Consider the following 14,494-nt stretch of genomic DNA (forward strand, 5'->3'; position numbering starts at 1 on the left):
CTGCCTCTCCTCTCCTCACAGGAGCATAGGGATTAAAGACACAGGCCACTGCCTCTGGCTTTATGTGATTTCTGGGGATTCAAACCCAGGTCCTCACACTCACTAGGCATGTGCTTTACCTACGGAGCCATCTCCCCAGCCCATAGCCACCCACATCTAACACGGCGGCCGTGAAGATGTCACTCAGAAACACTGAGAGTTCCATGTATGCAACACGAGTGCAGGAGGCCAGTGCTGTGTGAACAGCCCTGGGCATAGCCTCCCTGGGGTCTGGCTTGGCGTTACAGCTCTGCCACCTGCTGCTGTGGGTCTCAGGTTCCTGAAGCCCCTCCCCTGAGCCTGGGGTTTCCTATGGCTAAAAGGGGAATGGTATCTGCTCTACAGATCTGCTGTGAGGATTGAACAAATATCATTAGCCCCAATGTGCTAAGGAATCTCCATTGATTAAATATTATTTGAACTAGAGCATGGGTACCATTTCTCCAGCTGCACCATGCAGCTGGTGCCCTTTTGGGGGAGGAATGGGAAACCAGAGGAGGGTGTGAACTGTGCAAGGAGGAGCTGGACTGTCAAAGGACACTTGACGATCACCTCAGCCTGTGTATCAGGAATTACTCTGGTCACTGTTCCAAATCCCAGAAACTCTCCCTGCCAAGAACTCAGCAAACCTAGATGGTTGACACCTTTAGAAATTCTTGATTGCTCTTCTGTTCTGTGCAAGGGTAATCTTATGAACCCACAGGTCTTCCACAGTTGGCAGTGGTGCATTAATGTAAGACCTGAGGACCTAGTGCCATAGGAATACAGGGAATGGGACCTCTGTCCCCCTCTGGCTTGTCACCAGATCGGAAAGCTGTAAACTGGTAACTTGGGAGTTGGGTCTGGGATGCTGGGTTTAGCTTGAAGAATGTTCAAAACAGTAACAACCGACTTGGAACACAATAATAAAACCCATCCATGTGAACATTAAATGACTTCCTTGCTTTAATTTGCCACAGTTGTGTTCAGCCCTCGGGATCCTACCTACTACCTTCTGACTGCTGGGCGCTTGCATTTGTCAGTCCCGAGTATTTGAACACAAGCACCCAGTTCTGGCTCTCTGTAGGTACTCTGCAGGTTTTGATCCTGAATGACACTTTCAAAATAACTTTGTGTTCCTTATGGCTGTGAGGTGTGGGTGTGTGGAGGATAATTCCATAGGAAATCAAAGTTCACGAAAAAGTCAATCAAGAAGATCTGAAATCCAAGCACAGAGAAGCAAAACAGAAACAGGGTGTCTGAGAGTTCAAGACCATCCTGGGATACATAGTGAGAACCTATCAAAAAAGATACAAAACTGGGCAGATGAATGAGAGTAGCAAGCAGGTGGGGGTGGGGCAAATATGTTCAGAGCATATATTTTTTGTGAAATACTATGTAGAACGGATATCACGCTCATACATGCACACACACACACACACACACACACACACACACTCACCAGTGCCCACATGTATCTTAGAGTTCTTACTTAGAATGCTCGAGGTCCTGAGTTCAATCCCCAACAATGCAAACTACCCCAGCTTACACAAATAATCCATACGTACCAAAAATTTCTGATTGAGGAGCTTACAAGATAAGTTAGAAACGATATTTGTTCACTTTGACAGCGAAAAGTCCCGAGATCAGCCTCATGGAACCACACCTTGCTCTTGAATACATCACGTGTCTACAAGCTCTCTCACACACAAACACGTGATGTTCTAGGCGGGAAGAGAAGCTACCCAGTGTGTCCCACATACTCCTGCCATCCCGAGTGTGTATATTTCCTTCAGCCACAGGGGTTTCTGTCCTTTGGGGTGTTGACACCCCTCTCCTGTGCCAGCTAAGTCTGCTACAGCATCCACAAAGGGCTCACTGGGAAACATGAGACACGGATTTCCCACCAACACCAGATCTTCCAGAGGACAGTGAAGAAGAGACAGCCGAGAAGCCTCTTATTTTGGTCGCTTAGCACATCCCGAACCCCCCTGGCCTACATATCGTTTAACAAACTGCCCTGTGATTCTTGTGGGGCGTGGCGTCCCCACTGATTTAAAATCCCCGCATTGCTCAAACTGCATTGTTCTTCATCAAGTTGAGTCGTTTTTATGTGAAGTGTCAAGCTCCCTAACAAATACCTCCTGCCAGACAAATCAAGTCCCTCGTCGGAGAGCCGCGGCTAAATAGTTTATAGCTTTAATCTGCTCACCGAGGTGTGCAGTCTATGACAGTAATTATAAATGCAAGGAGAAATTATAGCTGAATGCCTTAACAGCATTAGGAGCTGTTTGATGAACAATCACGAGCGCCTGCTCATTTCCAACAATAGAGGGCAAGTTAGTGTCAATGCATTAGAGAGACCTCAGTTCTGCATGGCTTTTTCTCGCATTTACCACGGAATGTCACTTGTCTCCTATAAAGTAGGAATAAAAAAAAAAAAAAAAGCATCGTGGAAAGCTTTAAACTTGATAGTTAAAAAAAAAAACAGACAAAGAGAGAAATGCAGAGGAAAACGGTTTATCATCACGACTCGAATTTTTCTGTTTTGTTTGGCGGCAGGTGAGGTTTCAAATGAGCTCATTGAAGGTAACTGCCTGTTTACTTATGAGGGACCTTGAAAAAAATTCCCTCCCCAAGCCTTTTTTTTTTATATTTTATTTTAATGCTTTTATAGAGAAAGACTTCATTAAGTGAAGGGCAAGTTCAGAATGATCTCCGAGGGCGGCCCCTTCAACCGCATGTGTGGCGTCTCCCAGCTGCTTCCCCACCTCTCCCTGAGTCTTCCTAACCTAATGACGCAATTTACTCTTTATTTTCCCCTCCTCGCTTTTGCAGAAAGACGTTTTTAATTTAGCTGAAGAATTACACAAATGTATTTTAAAGACATAAATCCATATAAAAAATATGAGCTAATTAAAACATTGCACTCCCTGTCGCTCATGGAGGTTTCAATTTAGCAAAAGGAAGAAAAAAAAAAACAAAAAAACCCGGAATCATGTCTGGTTAAGTGAAAAGATGATAGCGATGGCAGGCTGGGGTAAATGAAAAACAATGTTGATCTGTATTAAAGCAGCGGATTACACACTTCAAGACTGAGTGTTCCAAAGTCCAAATGAGGGGGGAAGTGCAATGGGACAACGTGCCCAGGGAGGTAACGCAGATCCCTCCGGAGAAATGAAAAAAATTATAAAAAATTCTGCATTTGGTTTTTTATCACTTGAGAAGGGCCAGAGCATCTTACGTGAGTGAGCCTGCTTCCTTGTTTCCCATTTTGTCCCCACCTGTGGCCACACCACCCTGAACACACTTGTTCTCATCTTAGTTGCTTTGCCTAAAATGTGTTTCTGAGAGTCAGGATGATGTATATAACATGTCCATGTGGATTTGGGTAGTGTCTTGGTTTGATACTTTATACGAATGGGTATCGTATGACTAACAGAGGAACTAAAAAACAGGAAAAGAGGCGCTCAGCTTCACTCTGCCCGTCATCCCTAGGTTCCCACGTTTCTGTGTGATAATCTTTTGGTCAACATCTGACTCTGTGCGTTATGGGGGCTTCCTGAGAACCAACGCTCGGTCACAACATGGCTGTCTTTGCTCACTCTGTGACATCCACGCAATAGCGAAATTGCATAAGGACACATCTCTTAGAATGCATTTCTGCCCTTAGGCCATGCAGAGTTGGGACTCGTTTACAGCTGGAGTTTCCTAAAAGCCTCTGGGGAACCCTTGTGTTTGGCACACCTCTTATCCCCATGTTCCAGCCTTTTCTCTACACACAGTCATATAGTGGACCCTCAACTCAGGCAAGAAACAGACCAAGGGCACAAGATAGCGGCTAAGCGTAGTATAGACCCATGGTGCTTGAGGCTGAGGCTCATACTTTGCTGACTACATGTGAATGGAGAGACGGTGGAACCCTTCACCTTCCTTCAAAATGGGGATGCCAATCACAGCCATTCCCAACTCGTAGGAAGAGTCCCATAAATGGCAGTTTTATTGATGCGGCCACAAAGACTGAGGTTTGCAAGGGGAGCAACAATCTGGACATGAATTGGTTAATCGAGAAGACCGCAGATTCTGTGTGCTCAGGACACAAGAAGGGTGGTAGAAATTCTCCATGACCTGCTTTCACGGACTGACGGTACGCCAGGCTTTAGGCGAAGCAATCATACACGTTTATGAATTCGCAAATCCTTCCTGTGAGCAGGCTATCGTGTCTCCATTTTACAAATATGGAAGTGGGCTTCAGCATGGTGGATGGGATGAAAGTGAAAGGCAGGGTGGATGGCCTGTGCAGCCGAATACTTCTCAGAATGAGTGCTCCCCATCTCTGTTTCGCTGGGACAGGGAAGAGGTCCTCCTGTGCATTCCCTTCAGCAGCTTCCTCTCAGATGTGTGCCTGCCACTGGTCCCCATGGTAGACTCTCTTTCTGGTCATTAGTTCAGTTTATTTCCTGGGCTAAGCACCATGTTTGCCATGGGACAATGGCCTTCTAGATATGAGCTAATACACTGGTGAAGGTCAGAGACGGTGGAACCTTGGGAAATGTAGTCCTGTGTCTCTGTCATTATTTCTTTGAATTATCTGGTACTTTACAGGGCTATTGGTGAGAATAGCATGAACGGATGCTTGGGAAGCAATTGCTACAAATCCCCGCAGTTTTCTGTTATAATTGCTGTTCCCGCTGGCTTACTGCTACGCGCTATGGCTAGGTAGGATGTGGTACATGCTAACACACAACCAATATTTGCTGAGGAATGGAAGGGCCAGGAAAGGGAGGAGGGATGAAAAGAAGGGACTTTAATGGATAGAAAAACAGTGGGCACCTCTTACAGGCCTTAATGACTCTAGCTTATCCGGCTCTTCCTAGATTGGAATGTAATCTGCGCGATTAATATCGACAGAATCACAAGTTTTCATGTTAAAAACAAATCTCATGTGAACAATAGATATTAAAAAATAAAACTACGGTCCGCATGATATTTGGGACATGGCTATACGAAGACCCGGTGGTTTCGGTGAAGGGCAAGTTCAACTGGATTAGACATCCGTCCTGTATCTTATCTGGCAGCCTTCCATGCATTTCACCCTGAACATACATTTTCATCAAGCCATCCATAACAGAAGTGGCAGGCAGCTTGTTGGACTAGAATACATTTCTGCCAGCAATCTCAAGGTTAGGTGTGCTGTTAAACACGCGCACTATATTACGTGGTAATGACTATAATTTGAAGTCCTTATGCATTTGAAACTCAATGATTTATTCGCTGTTTAATTTCTAGTCAAGAACAAGAGACTTTTAAAGGTGTATACAAATACTTGCTGAAATTGTTTTAGGCTACTTATGTCCTCAAAGAGGGATGCCCATTTCATACTTGCTAAGGTATTTTTTTTAAAAAAAAATTGACTTTGCTATTTGGTAGGGTGTTCATAGAATTTGAGGTGGGCACAGGAAAGGAAAGAAACTTCCGGTCAGAATTTGTGTCATTTAGAAACATGTAGGTGCGTAGTCCGCTTTTTCTTGTTGCATTGTGACATTTTTCACACTTTGTGTCATCCTCCATAGCAGCTAAGATTAGAATTCCAGGAGATGGTAGAATCCTGTGACCATCTAAAACCGTCAAGTTTTTTTTTTTAAATATATAAGATTAAAAAGCAATGAAAACTATACCGTATGCATAAACTCTATGGAGCAGACAGGGCGTATAGGAATGGCTGCAGCTGAGAACCTGAAGTGGGCAGGTGCTCTTTCCTAGGTGAGCTGAGCTTCCAGACAGGACCCACGGGGGAAGCATTCAAGCACAATGGAAGAGTTTCCATATGAACTCGAACACACCCTGCGCCCACATTATTTCTTCTACGCACACGACACACTCCCATAGGATGGAGCGACTTCACAATTCTTTCTGCAACCTCAAGAGACACTGCAGCATATCAGTGAATGCATGAAGACAGAGCTTTGGTGTTCTATATGATGATAACACTGTCATAAATTACAAGTGTTTATTCTGCACAAATGTGGACAGATGCAAAAATCGCAATCTTACTCATATGCTTTCTAGAATTTACAAGTGGCCTTTGTGTATAGTCTCAAATGATAGGTCCGTTTTTATTTCCCTAGAACGGATAGTGTTCGCTTCGGATTCTGACTCAGAATGGATGAAGTTCTTTCTTTTCCTCCCTTCTCCCTATTTACATATCGAAGTTAAAAAATGATTACAAACCTAACAGGTGGAAAATTGGTCTTTATTGTAGCACAAAATAAACATCACCTATTTGTTCTTTTCACCGGGGTTTGGACCCACAATTATTAGATTTAAAACATACTTCTTGTCTCTATTTTCTTTATGTATGTCCACCTTTTTTTTTTTTTTTTTTTTTAGGGATCAGAAGAGCATAATGGCTAATTACATAAAAATTTAAAATGTGATATGGCAAATAAATAGCCTGTGGCAGAACCCCCGAGCTCACGTCCACACGTGATGCAACAGATGCAAAATAGCTTTCCATTCAGTAAGGTAAGATGTACAATCATGCTTGGAAACCCAGAGATGAACCTGCCGGGAACATTTCATTATCATGATAAAGGCATGCAAACAACAGGGGTGGTCCTCACTGGGGCCCGCCCAAATCAGAAGCATGGCTTCCCACCTGGAGGGAAGAGTCTGGACTCAGGCATGTGCCCCCTCTTCTTTTGACTATCCTCACACCTGGAACCTTCCTGCCTCTGTGAGGTGTACTCAGAGCCACGTCGTGGAAGGACCCTTCTCTACCTGGAGCTCCCGTGTCATCTGTACCTGTACAGCTTGACCTGAAAGTCTCCTGTGTGAAAGTAAAGGTTTTGAGAATAGGGGGTGGGGAGGGCTCCTATAATAAGCTATTACCAGCCTTCCACACCTTGTCGTGAACTAAGAGCAAATCCATAATGCTGTGGGAAAGAAGCTGGGCTGAGAAGTGCACAAGCTTTAGTTCATGTTGGGTCCTTGTGCTGAAGTGCAGCCTCAGGCAGAGGGCAATCTAAATATATGTCGGGGTCCCTAGCCTATGGGGGTGTCATGCTGGAGGGTAGAGACAAGGAAGCAGAGGCATCCTATGAAAGAGGTTTGCTGACATCCAGCCTTGCGTAAGTCCAAAATTTGAAAAGAGCCTATGTGACTAATCTGCTAAAGTATTTACCTTTGGTCTCTGTCCTTTCTCCTGGAGGTGACATGACTTAAGTAAGTTGGGTATAGGTAACTATACAAGGCATGAACTTCTATGATACATGGTACAAATTCCTTCCTTTTCTCTTTCTGGTACTGGGGCTTGAACCCAGGACCTTAGGCATGCTGGGCAAGTGCTCTGCTACTGAACTGCACCTCCAGCCCAATTATTAAAAAAACAAAACAAAACAATCTTAAAACTGTGTGATGGACCCAATTCACTTGGCCATATATGGGCTTCAAGCCATCCATTTCTATATGTGAAATAAACTCTCAGGGATGTTTCACACCTGTCTTAGTTAAAGGTGGACTCTGATGCCGGGTTTATTCTAAAGAAAACCGAAAGGCATTTTCTTCTCCCTGTTCCATAGAGAAGACTGCATCCCATCTGCTCCCCTTCAGGGTACCTGCTCTTCTGTAGGAAAATGAATGTAGGAAAGAAACAGGGAAGGAGTGGAAAGGTAGCCATTGATAAAGTCAGATACAGAATGCATTCATTGCGAGGACTGATAATAAAGAAAACATTGAGCCATTTGTGAACTGATTAAACTATCTCTGTATATAATGGCCCCCAGTAAGTCCCCACTTTCATTCTGATGTCATCTCTTCCCCACTCTGTAAGTATTAAGCATTGCAGTGGGAAGGCAGATGGCAAAGCAGAATCTAGTCCTTGTTAATTAAAGTGTTTGTGTGGTGGGGAAGCTGGACCTTGGAGACTGGGCCTTAGGTTGAGGGAATCGTGTGTCCTGGAGCTCTGTAAGCAACCATTAGCTTCACCTCTCTGAAATGTGCTATGTCCTACTTCCCTGTAACCCAAAGGATGTGGGGGAATGGCTAGGATGATCTGTCTTTTTGTAAGAGTAAGTCTATGGCAGCAAGCTATGGTCCTGCGCGGCCTCGGGAGACATCCTCTGCCTCTAGGCAGACCCAGCTCCTTTTAGCAAGCTCCTCACAAGGCCATGGTCACCGTCACCTGGGAGCAAACCCATACCTGCAGCACTATTCTTCATCCACGTCTGTTACAAACTGAGAGTGGTGTTCGGGTGACTTGCTGTGCGTTTTGCTTAGGTGGAGTTTTACTGCGTGTTTGCTCACAAATGTCCGACTGCACAACTTACACTTGAATTTAGAGTCTGTGTCCTCTTCGCCAGCTATTGTTTCCGGAGACCTCTGAGCCGACGACACCCGGGAGATGTCCTGCTCCACCTTGCTTTGCTGGTCAGCTGCCATCCGGGTCATGTCCTTCATTTGGAAGCCCAGGTGAGACTCTAAGTGGCTGATGTAGGTAGAGGGGGTTCTGAACTGGGATGCACAGTCACTGCAGTAAAAGATGGGGTGCCCTTTGTCCATGTTTTTCAGGAATTTCGTCCCACCAGTTTTCCTAAGCTGGTACTTGACGTTGGCCAGCCAGTGGCTGATGGTGGTCATGGAGAGTCCCGTGAACTTTGAGATCTGCATCCGCTCTTGCGGGCCCAGGTCAGAAAGCAGGTATTTGCCCTCTGATGTCTGGAAGAGGCTCGAGGCAAACTGAGCTTGCAGGATGAGGAGATGTTGGGGGTTCCAGTTGGATTGCCGGCCTTTCCTTTTGTGCAAAGTTGAGACCTCACTCGAAACATCCTCGAAGCGTCTGACGTCCATCTCCAGCTTCATAGGAGGGACCCTTGAGGAAGCGGCTGGCTTTGGGGTGGTGGCTTTTGGGAGGACTTTGACCATATCAGCAATGTCACACAGAGCATGCTTCTGAGGTGGAGATGTGCAGGATTGTGCTTGTGAGGACTCAGCTTTCTTGCTTTTGGACTTGGTCAGGTCAATGGGCTGGTCGCTGTTCTCAAACAGGTAGTGTCGTGACAGACTGGCTGGCCTGGTGGAGGAGGGACTTACCACAGGCTTGTCCACCACACTGAGGCTGGACTTGTGGAACATGGAGACTGTGCTTGAGTTGGGGCTGGAGCAGGAAGGCGAGCGCAAGGGCTCGGTGGCTTTGCCCAGGTGGTTGTTCAGGACGGACTGCAGGGCGCTTAGTGGGTTGATGCAAGGCAGGGTCGGAGTGTGGTTAGCCGGGGCACAGCCATTGCTCAGGGACGACACTGGTTCTAACGGCTCCGGTTTCTCTTTCAGCAGCTTCTCCTCCTCCTTCACGGGACAGGGCTCAGGCTTTCTGGATTCTGAAGGTGGTTCGGCTTTGGAGAAAGACTCACTCTCAGACTGGCTGAAAGATGTTGCCTCTTCTTGGGGACTTTCCTTCCCACATTCCTTCACGGCCTCATCTTTGTTTTCGGTCTCCTTCTTGGGTTGGGTGTAGAGGGCCAGGCTTGTGGGGATGGGGCCAAGCAGCATGCCTTTCCATTTGGGCGCAATAGGCCTTAGCTTGTTGGCGAGGTTGGGTCGGATCTGCAGTATCTGAGAGCCCACGGCCATGGGTGGCTTGGTGCCCTCCGAGAGCTGGTAGGCTGCATGGATACTTGGGTATGCGCTCCAGCTGGGAGCACCATTTTGGGCCTTGTTGATGGCTGTGGTTACAGTATTTTCCAGTGACTTTAAAATGTCTCCACCACCCTTTGAGCCATCTTCCAAGTCCTCCTCTCGTAGATACTGGTATTTGATGGTAGGGTCGAGGGGTTTCTGTAGAGGGTCTTCATATTCTTCGCTTTTCATACCTTGTTCATCTTCGTTGATCTCCTCTGCCTTCTCCTTCTTGCTCTCCTTCTTGAACTCAGTGGTAGAGGCTGTGCAGTCTGAGGCGGAGTTACTTGATGGCTTAGGGGCCAGAGACTCACTGTTTGGAGTCTCGGATAGCGACTGCATTTTCTCGACGGCCAGCGGGTCCAACACCAGTTGCTTTCCTTTCTTGGAGGCAGAACTGGTGACTTTGAGGAAGTGACCCGTGACCATCATGTGGGTGGTGAGTTGCTGCAAGGTATCGTGGGAGCTGCCGCACTCCATACACTTTAAGATCTGGGACTTGCAGGCCTCGAACTGCCAGGTGTAGCTGGCCCCATTTTGGTAGCCGTAGCGGCTGTTGGAGGGCAGCTGCAGGTTAGCATTCTTCTGGGAAGAGAATGAATCTGCGAGGGACCCCGTGGTGGAGTCGGGGGAGCAAGGCCTGTTGACATCGAAAACACGCTTCTTGGCTGGTGTGACCATTTTAGAGGAAATGGTTGGTACTGGCTCCTTCAAAGGCACTTTTTGGTAATGTTTTGTCTTTATCATGTGGACACTCAAATCCTGCAGGGAATCGAAGGAGTCACCGCAAAACATGCACTTCAGAACCTTTTGAGCGTCCTCTTTGTCCACGTCTTGGAAGGCCCTCTTCCGGGGCTTCGAGTAGCTCGTGGGTCTGAGTTTATCTTTCTTGCGGTTGTCATCTTGATAGTGGCCGGTTTCATTCATGTGCACCGTCAGCTCCACCAGAGTGTCGTAGGCCGCGCTGCACTGCCGGCAGCGGAACCTGCTGGCCCCGGTGAACACCGAGCCACACATTTTACTGCTCTGGCGGTACAGCTGCACGGAGCTGAACAGGCTGGGCTTCGACACAGACCTCGAAGGCAGGTTCTGCTGCAAGCTTTTGGACAGAGCGTCTTGGTGCCAGTCAAAATCACTCTTGTTGCTGCCATTGCGGGTGTCACAATTCCGTCTCTCGCTGTTGGATAACTTGAAGCCGAGGCCCAGGCCTGACCAGTAGGAATCTGACAGGATGTTGGCATAGACAGCTGTCATTTTATCCATGCAGTTATGGGGTTCGTTTGGAAGCTTGGGGTGAGCATTTGCTTTCTTGTCCGAGGCATCTCGGCCGCAGACGCTCTTGATGTCGGACACCTGGTCGCTGGCATCGCTCAGGAGGGACTCGTTTTCTGCGTCCTGGTTGGACAGGTGGCTCCCTGGTGAGTTCTGGCAGCTGAAGTAGCCTTTCTGGTCTGGGCCTGTTTCTAGTTCCTCATCTGTCCCAGTGTCATTGCTGCCCGGATGCTGAGCCACTGAACCACTGTCTTCTTCCTCCTCCTCTTCCTCCTTTATCTCCTCCTCTTCCTTCAACACTTCCTCCTGGGCATAGCCTGTAAGAGATACAGAGAGATGAACTAAACATAACAGCTGACAGAGTCCATCCCCGTGTCCCTGTTTACCCAGGATGAACTGAATAGCAATTTAATGTATTTACCAACAGCTGGCAACAGAAACAGGGGAAAGGACAAACGATGGATTTCTATTTTGGGACAGAGTCTCATGTAGTCCAGGCTGGCCACAAAATTGCTATGTAGCAGAACATGGACTTTTGATCCTCCTGCCTCTGTGTCTTTGGTGCTGGGCTTACAAGTATGGACCATGATGCCTAGCTTATGTGGTGTTGGGGCTGGACCCCAGTTTTCTTGCATGCTATGAAGCACTATGCCAGCTGAGTGTATTCTCAGGCCCCAAGTGATGGCCTTTGTGCCATCCACTGCTGGTTTCTTTTTATCTTGGCAAAGGCATCATTCTCTATGAATGGTTATGATCACAAATTAACAATTTAGGGGTCAAATATTGTTCTGATATTCCTATAACGGGGCAGTGGCTAAATCCAAGTGTATGGCTTTCTGGAAATCTAGACTGAAATGAAAATCCTATCACCATCATGCACGGTTCAGGAGAATGTTGTGTCAGAAGAAAGTTAGGGCTTGGCCCTTAGCATCTCAGTGGCAAACTGCCCCAAGACACTCAGGAGTATTGGCATGCATTCATCTAAATAGGAACCCGGGTGCATAGCTGTTATATCTCTGATAGTCTGTGTCTTTCTGTTGTAACATTTTTATTTATAGAGAGTTGCAGGGAGTATGCAAATACAATCTCCCACCAATGGCTGAAAAATTATGTAAGCTCAGCGAATACAATGATTTTAAAATAATGGTGAATGGTGTGAGAATGGGAGATTTGGAGGCTAGTCTATTATTCTCATATGGGTTTATGAAGACCTTTCCAGACATGGCTGAAAATACTCTCTCGATCTTGTTCCTGTAATTTCAAATGTGCCGTGATTTGTGGGTACCCGTCATGAGATGCCAATTATATAGTTGATTTGTGGATGCAAAATGCTATTGGGGAATGCATGCTTTCCCTTCTCTGAAAGGACTGAAGGCCAGTAATTGCACAGAGAAAATGAAGGCACGAGAGAGAGGGTGCAAAAGAGAATTAATGGGCAAATACCCATCATTGTCGATGGGGAATGTGACTATTTATGCCCATGGGTTCATTTTATCCACCTGGCCTTTTAGAGTCATGTGGATAAAATGCAACCAAAGATGTCCCCATGCAAAAGAGAGCCAGCTTCAGATCTGCAAGGCTAGCATGATCTTAATGCAATGTTTTTCTCATAAACATCACTCTTCCTCTTGATGGCAAGAGGAAAAAAAAAAACCACTGTAGATCAGGTTCTGTTTTCTCCATGCACCAAACTGAAGCTTGGAAAAAAAGTGTGCCCGTACTCAAAGCCAGGAGAGACAGGGAGAGGGAGAGAGAGAGAGAGAGAGAGAGAGAGAGAGAGAGATCAGAAAGAAGGGGGAGGAATAAGGAGACTATAGTCAGGATATCAGTGCTGCTCCTGCTGGTGAAGATGAAGATGTTTAATTGAGAAATTATTCTCTCCTGGCACCCAAGCAAATCACTGCAAACACATTTCGGTGTGTGTGTGTGTGTGTGTGTGTGTGTGTGTGTGTGTGCATGTTCCCATGTGTTTGAGCATACGGGTGCAGCTTTGTGTGGAGGTCAGAACTGATGTAGGATGCCCTCCTCTGATGTTTCCTCTACTCTCCCCTTATACATTGAGGCATGGTCTCTCACCTACACTTAGAGCTGGCCTATTCAGCTAGGTTGTCTGTCCAGCTTGCTCTGCGGCTCTCCTGTATCTGCCTCCTGAATGCTGGGATTATAGGCAGGATGCCACGTCTGCCTGGCGTGTCCGTGGGTGCTTGCTAGCCACACTCTGGTCTGCACACTTAGGCAGTGACCACTGAACCATCTTTTCAGTCTACACTCCTTTATTTTTGCACAATATCCACGCACAGTAAATACTGTTGCCTATTTCTTTTCTTTTCTTTATGGACCAGGAAACTGGGGCTTAAGAATGAAGAAAGTTGCAGATCTGCAGGATCCCACAAACCATCCCCTTCCGGTCTGTTAAAAGAATCTATTGTCTTGTGCAGGGTATGCTCTTCTCTCCTGCCAACTTAATGAATAAGGAAATCTTAGGGCAGTGGTGAAATCTGGTCTAGATCGATCATTAAGCAGATCTCCACCTCCAGAGAGAGGATTATGGGAATGCTGAACACAGGGGCCCATGAGTTTGAGGGTGGAAGTCCATAAAAGAAGATAAAATGTAAAAGTTCAGTCTGGCCACAAGTTTTATGGTTGTTTGTTATTTTATTGTTATTGGTGAGGTGTTCTTTGCTTCCCCAGCAAGCTGACAAGCAGATTTTTTTCATTAAATTGGTGTTGCTGGTCTCTAGTGCCATAAATTGATTGGAAGAAAGGAAAACTACTCAATCCAGCCAAGCAGCCATTAATAAGTGGCCACTTCTTGCAAGAAAACTGCATTTTGAAACAACCAAGTACTTGCATCAGTCCACCCCTGCCATTCATATCCTCTTCTCTTCCCTCAGAGCTAATTTAGGGCTTTAAAGAGGCGTTAGGTATCACACCCAAGGAGAAGTTATTAATTATAAAGAAGGGAGAGTTTCCTGGGACATGAAAAATACTTAAAAAAAAAATCAGATAGATTTTAGCTCTGAAATCTGGTCACTTTCCTGTTGTCGTTTCTTTTGAGTCTCTCCGGGTAGTCCCAGGCTGGCTGTGAATCCTCACAGTCCTCTTTCCCTCTCTCTGGAATTACCAGCAGAGAGCCGTCACTCCTGGTGGAATAATATCACTTTCCCGAGTGAAATCAGGCAAACTTTATGAAATAAATGTAGCCGCTTTTGAAAAGTAAATGGGTGTTATGACTCCGGGACAAATATCAAGTCCACAACATTATCCAAGACTTCTCTCGGCTATAACAATATCGTGACCATACTTATGGGTACACACACACACACACACACACACACACACACACACACACACACACAATCTGCCAGCCAATACAGTCATTTTCCAGCAAGGGAAAAGAAATAGTGTTCCTTCCCATTTTTTGTTTTTTTCTGCTGACATTTGGATGCTGAGCTTCCTGGACCCATTCAACCTCACAATCTACTTTGTCCTTCTAAATGGATTCCCCAGAAGAAAAGTCGGAGACAGCACA

At 46.2% G+C, this 14,494-nt stretch overlaps 1 protein-coding gene across 3 annotated transcripts in view; it reads right to left on the minus strand.

Annotated features, from left to right (window-relative positions):
• Positions 1–14,494, minus strand: part of Tshz2 (teashirt zinc finger homeobox 2) — a 426,375-nt gene that overhangs the window by 170,005 nt on the left and 241,876 nt on the right. The window contains exon 2 of one of the 3 annotated variants that reach the window (XM_055595910.1): positions 8,346–11,279. In XM_055595910.1, coding sequence (XP_055451885.1) covers positions 8,346–11,279 — 2,934 coding nt within the window. Of the gene's footprint in view, positions 1–6,250; positions 11,280–14,494 lie in introns of those variants that run through there. The other 2 variants (XM_055595908.1, XM_055595909.1) reach the window with 2 other exon arrangements.

Source organism: Psammomys obesus, unplaced genomic scaffold (genome assembly GCF_907164565.1).
Source record: "Psammomys obesus unplaced genomic scaffold, mPsaObe1.curated_primary_1811, whole genome shotgun sequence".
NCBI classification, from domain to species: Eukaryota; Metazoa; Chordata; class Mammalia; order Rodentia; family Muridae; genus Psammomys; species Psammomys obesus.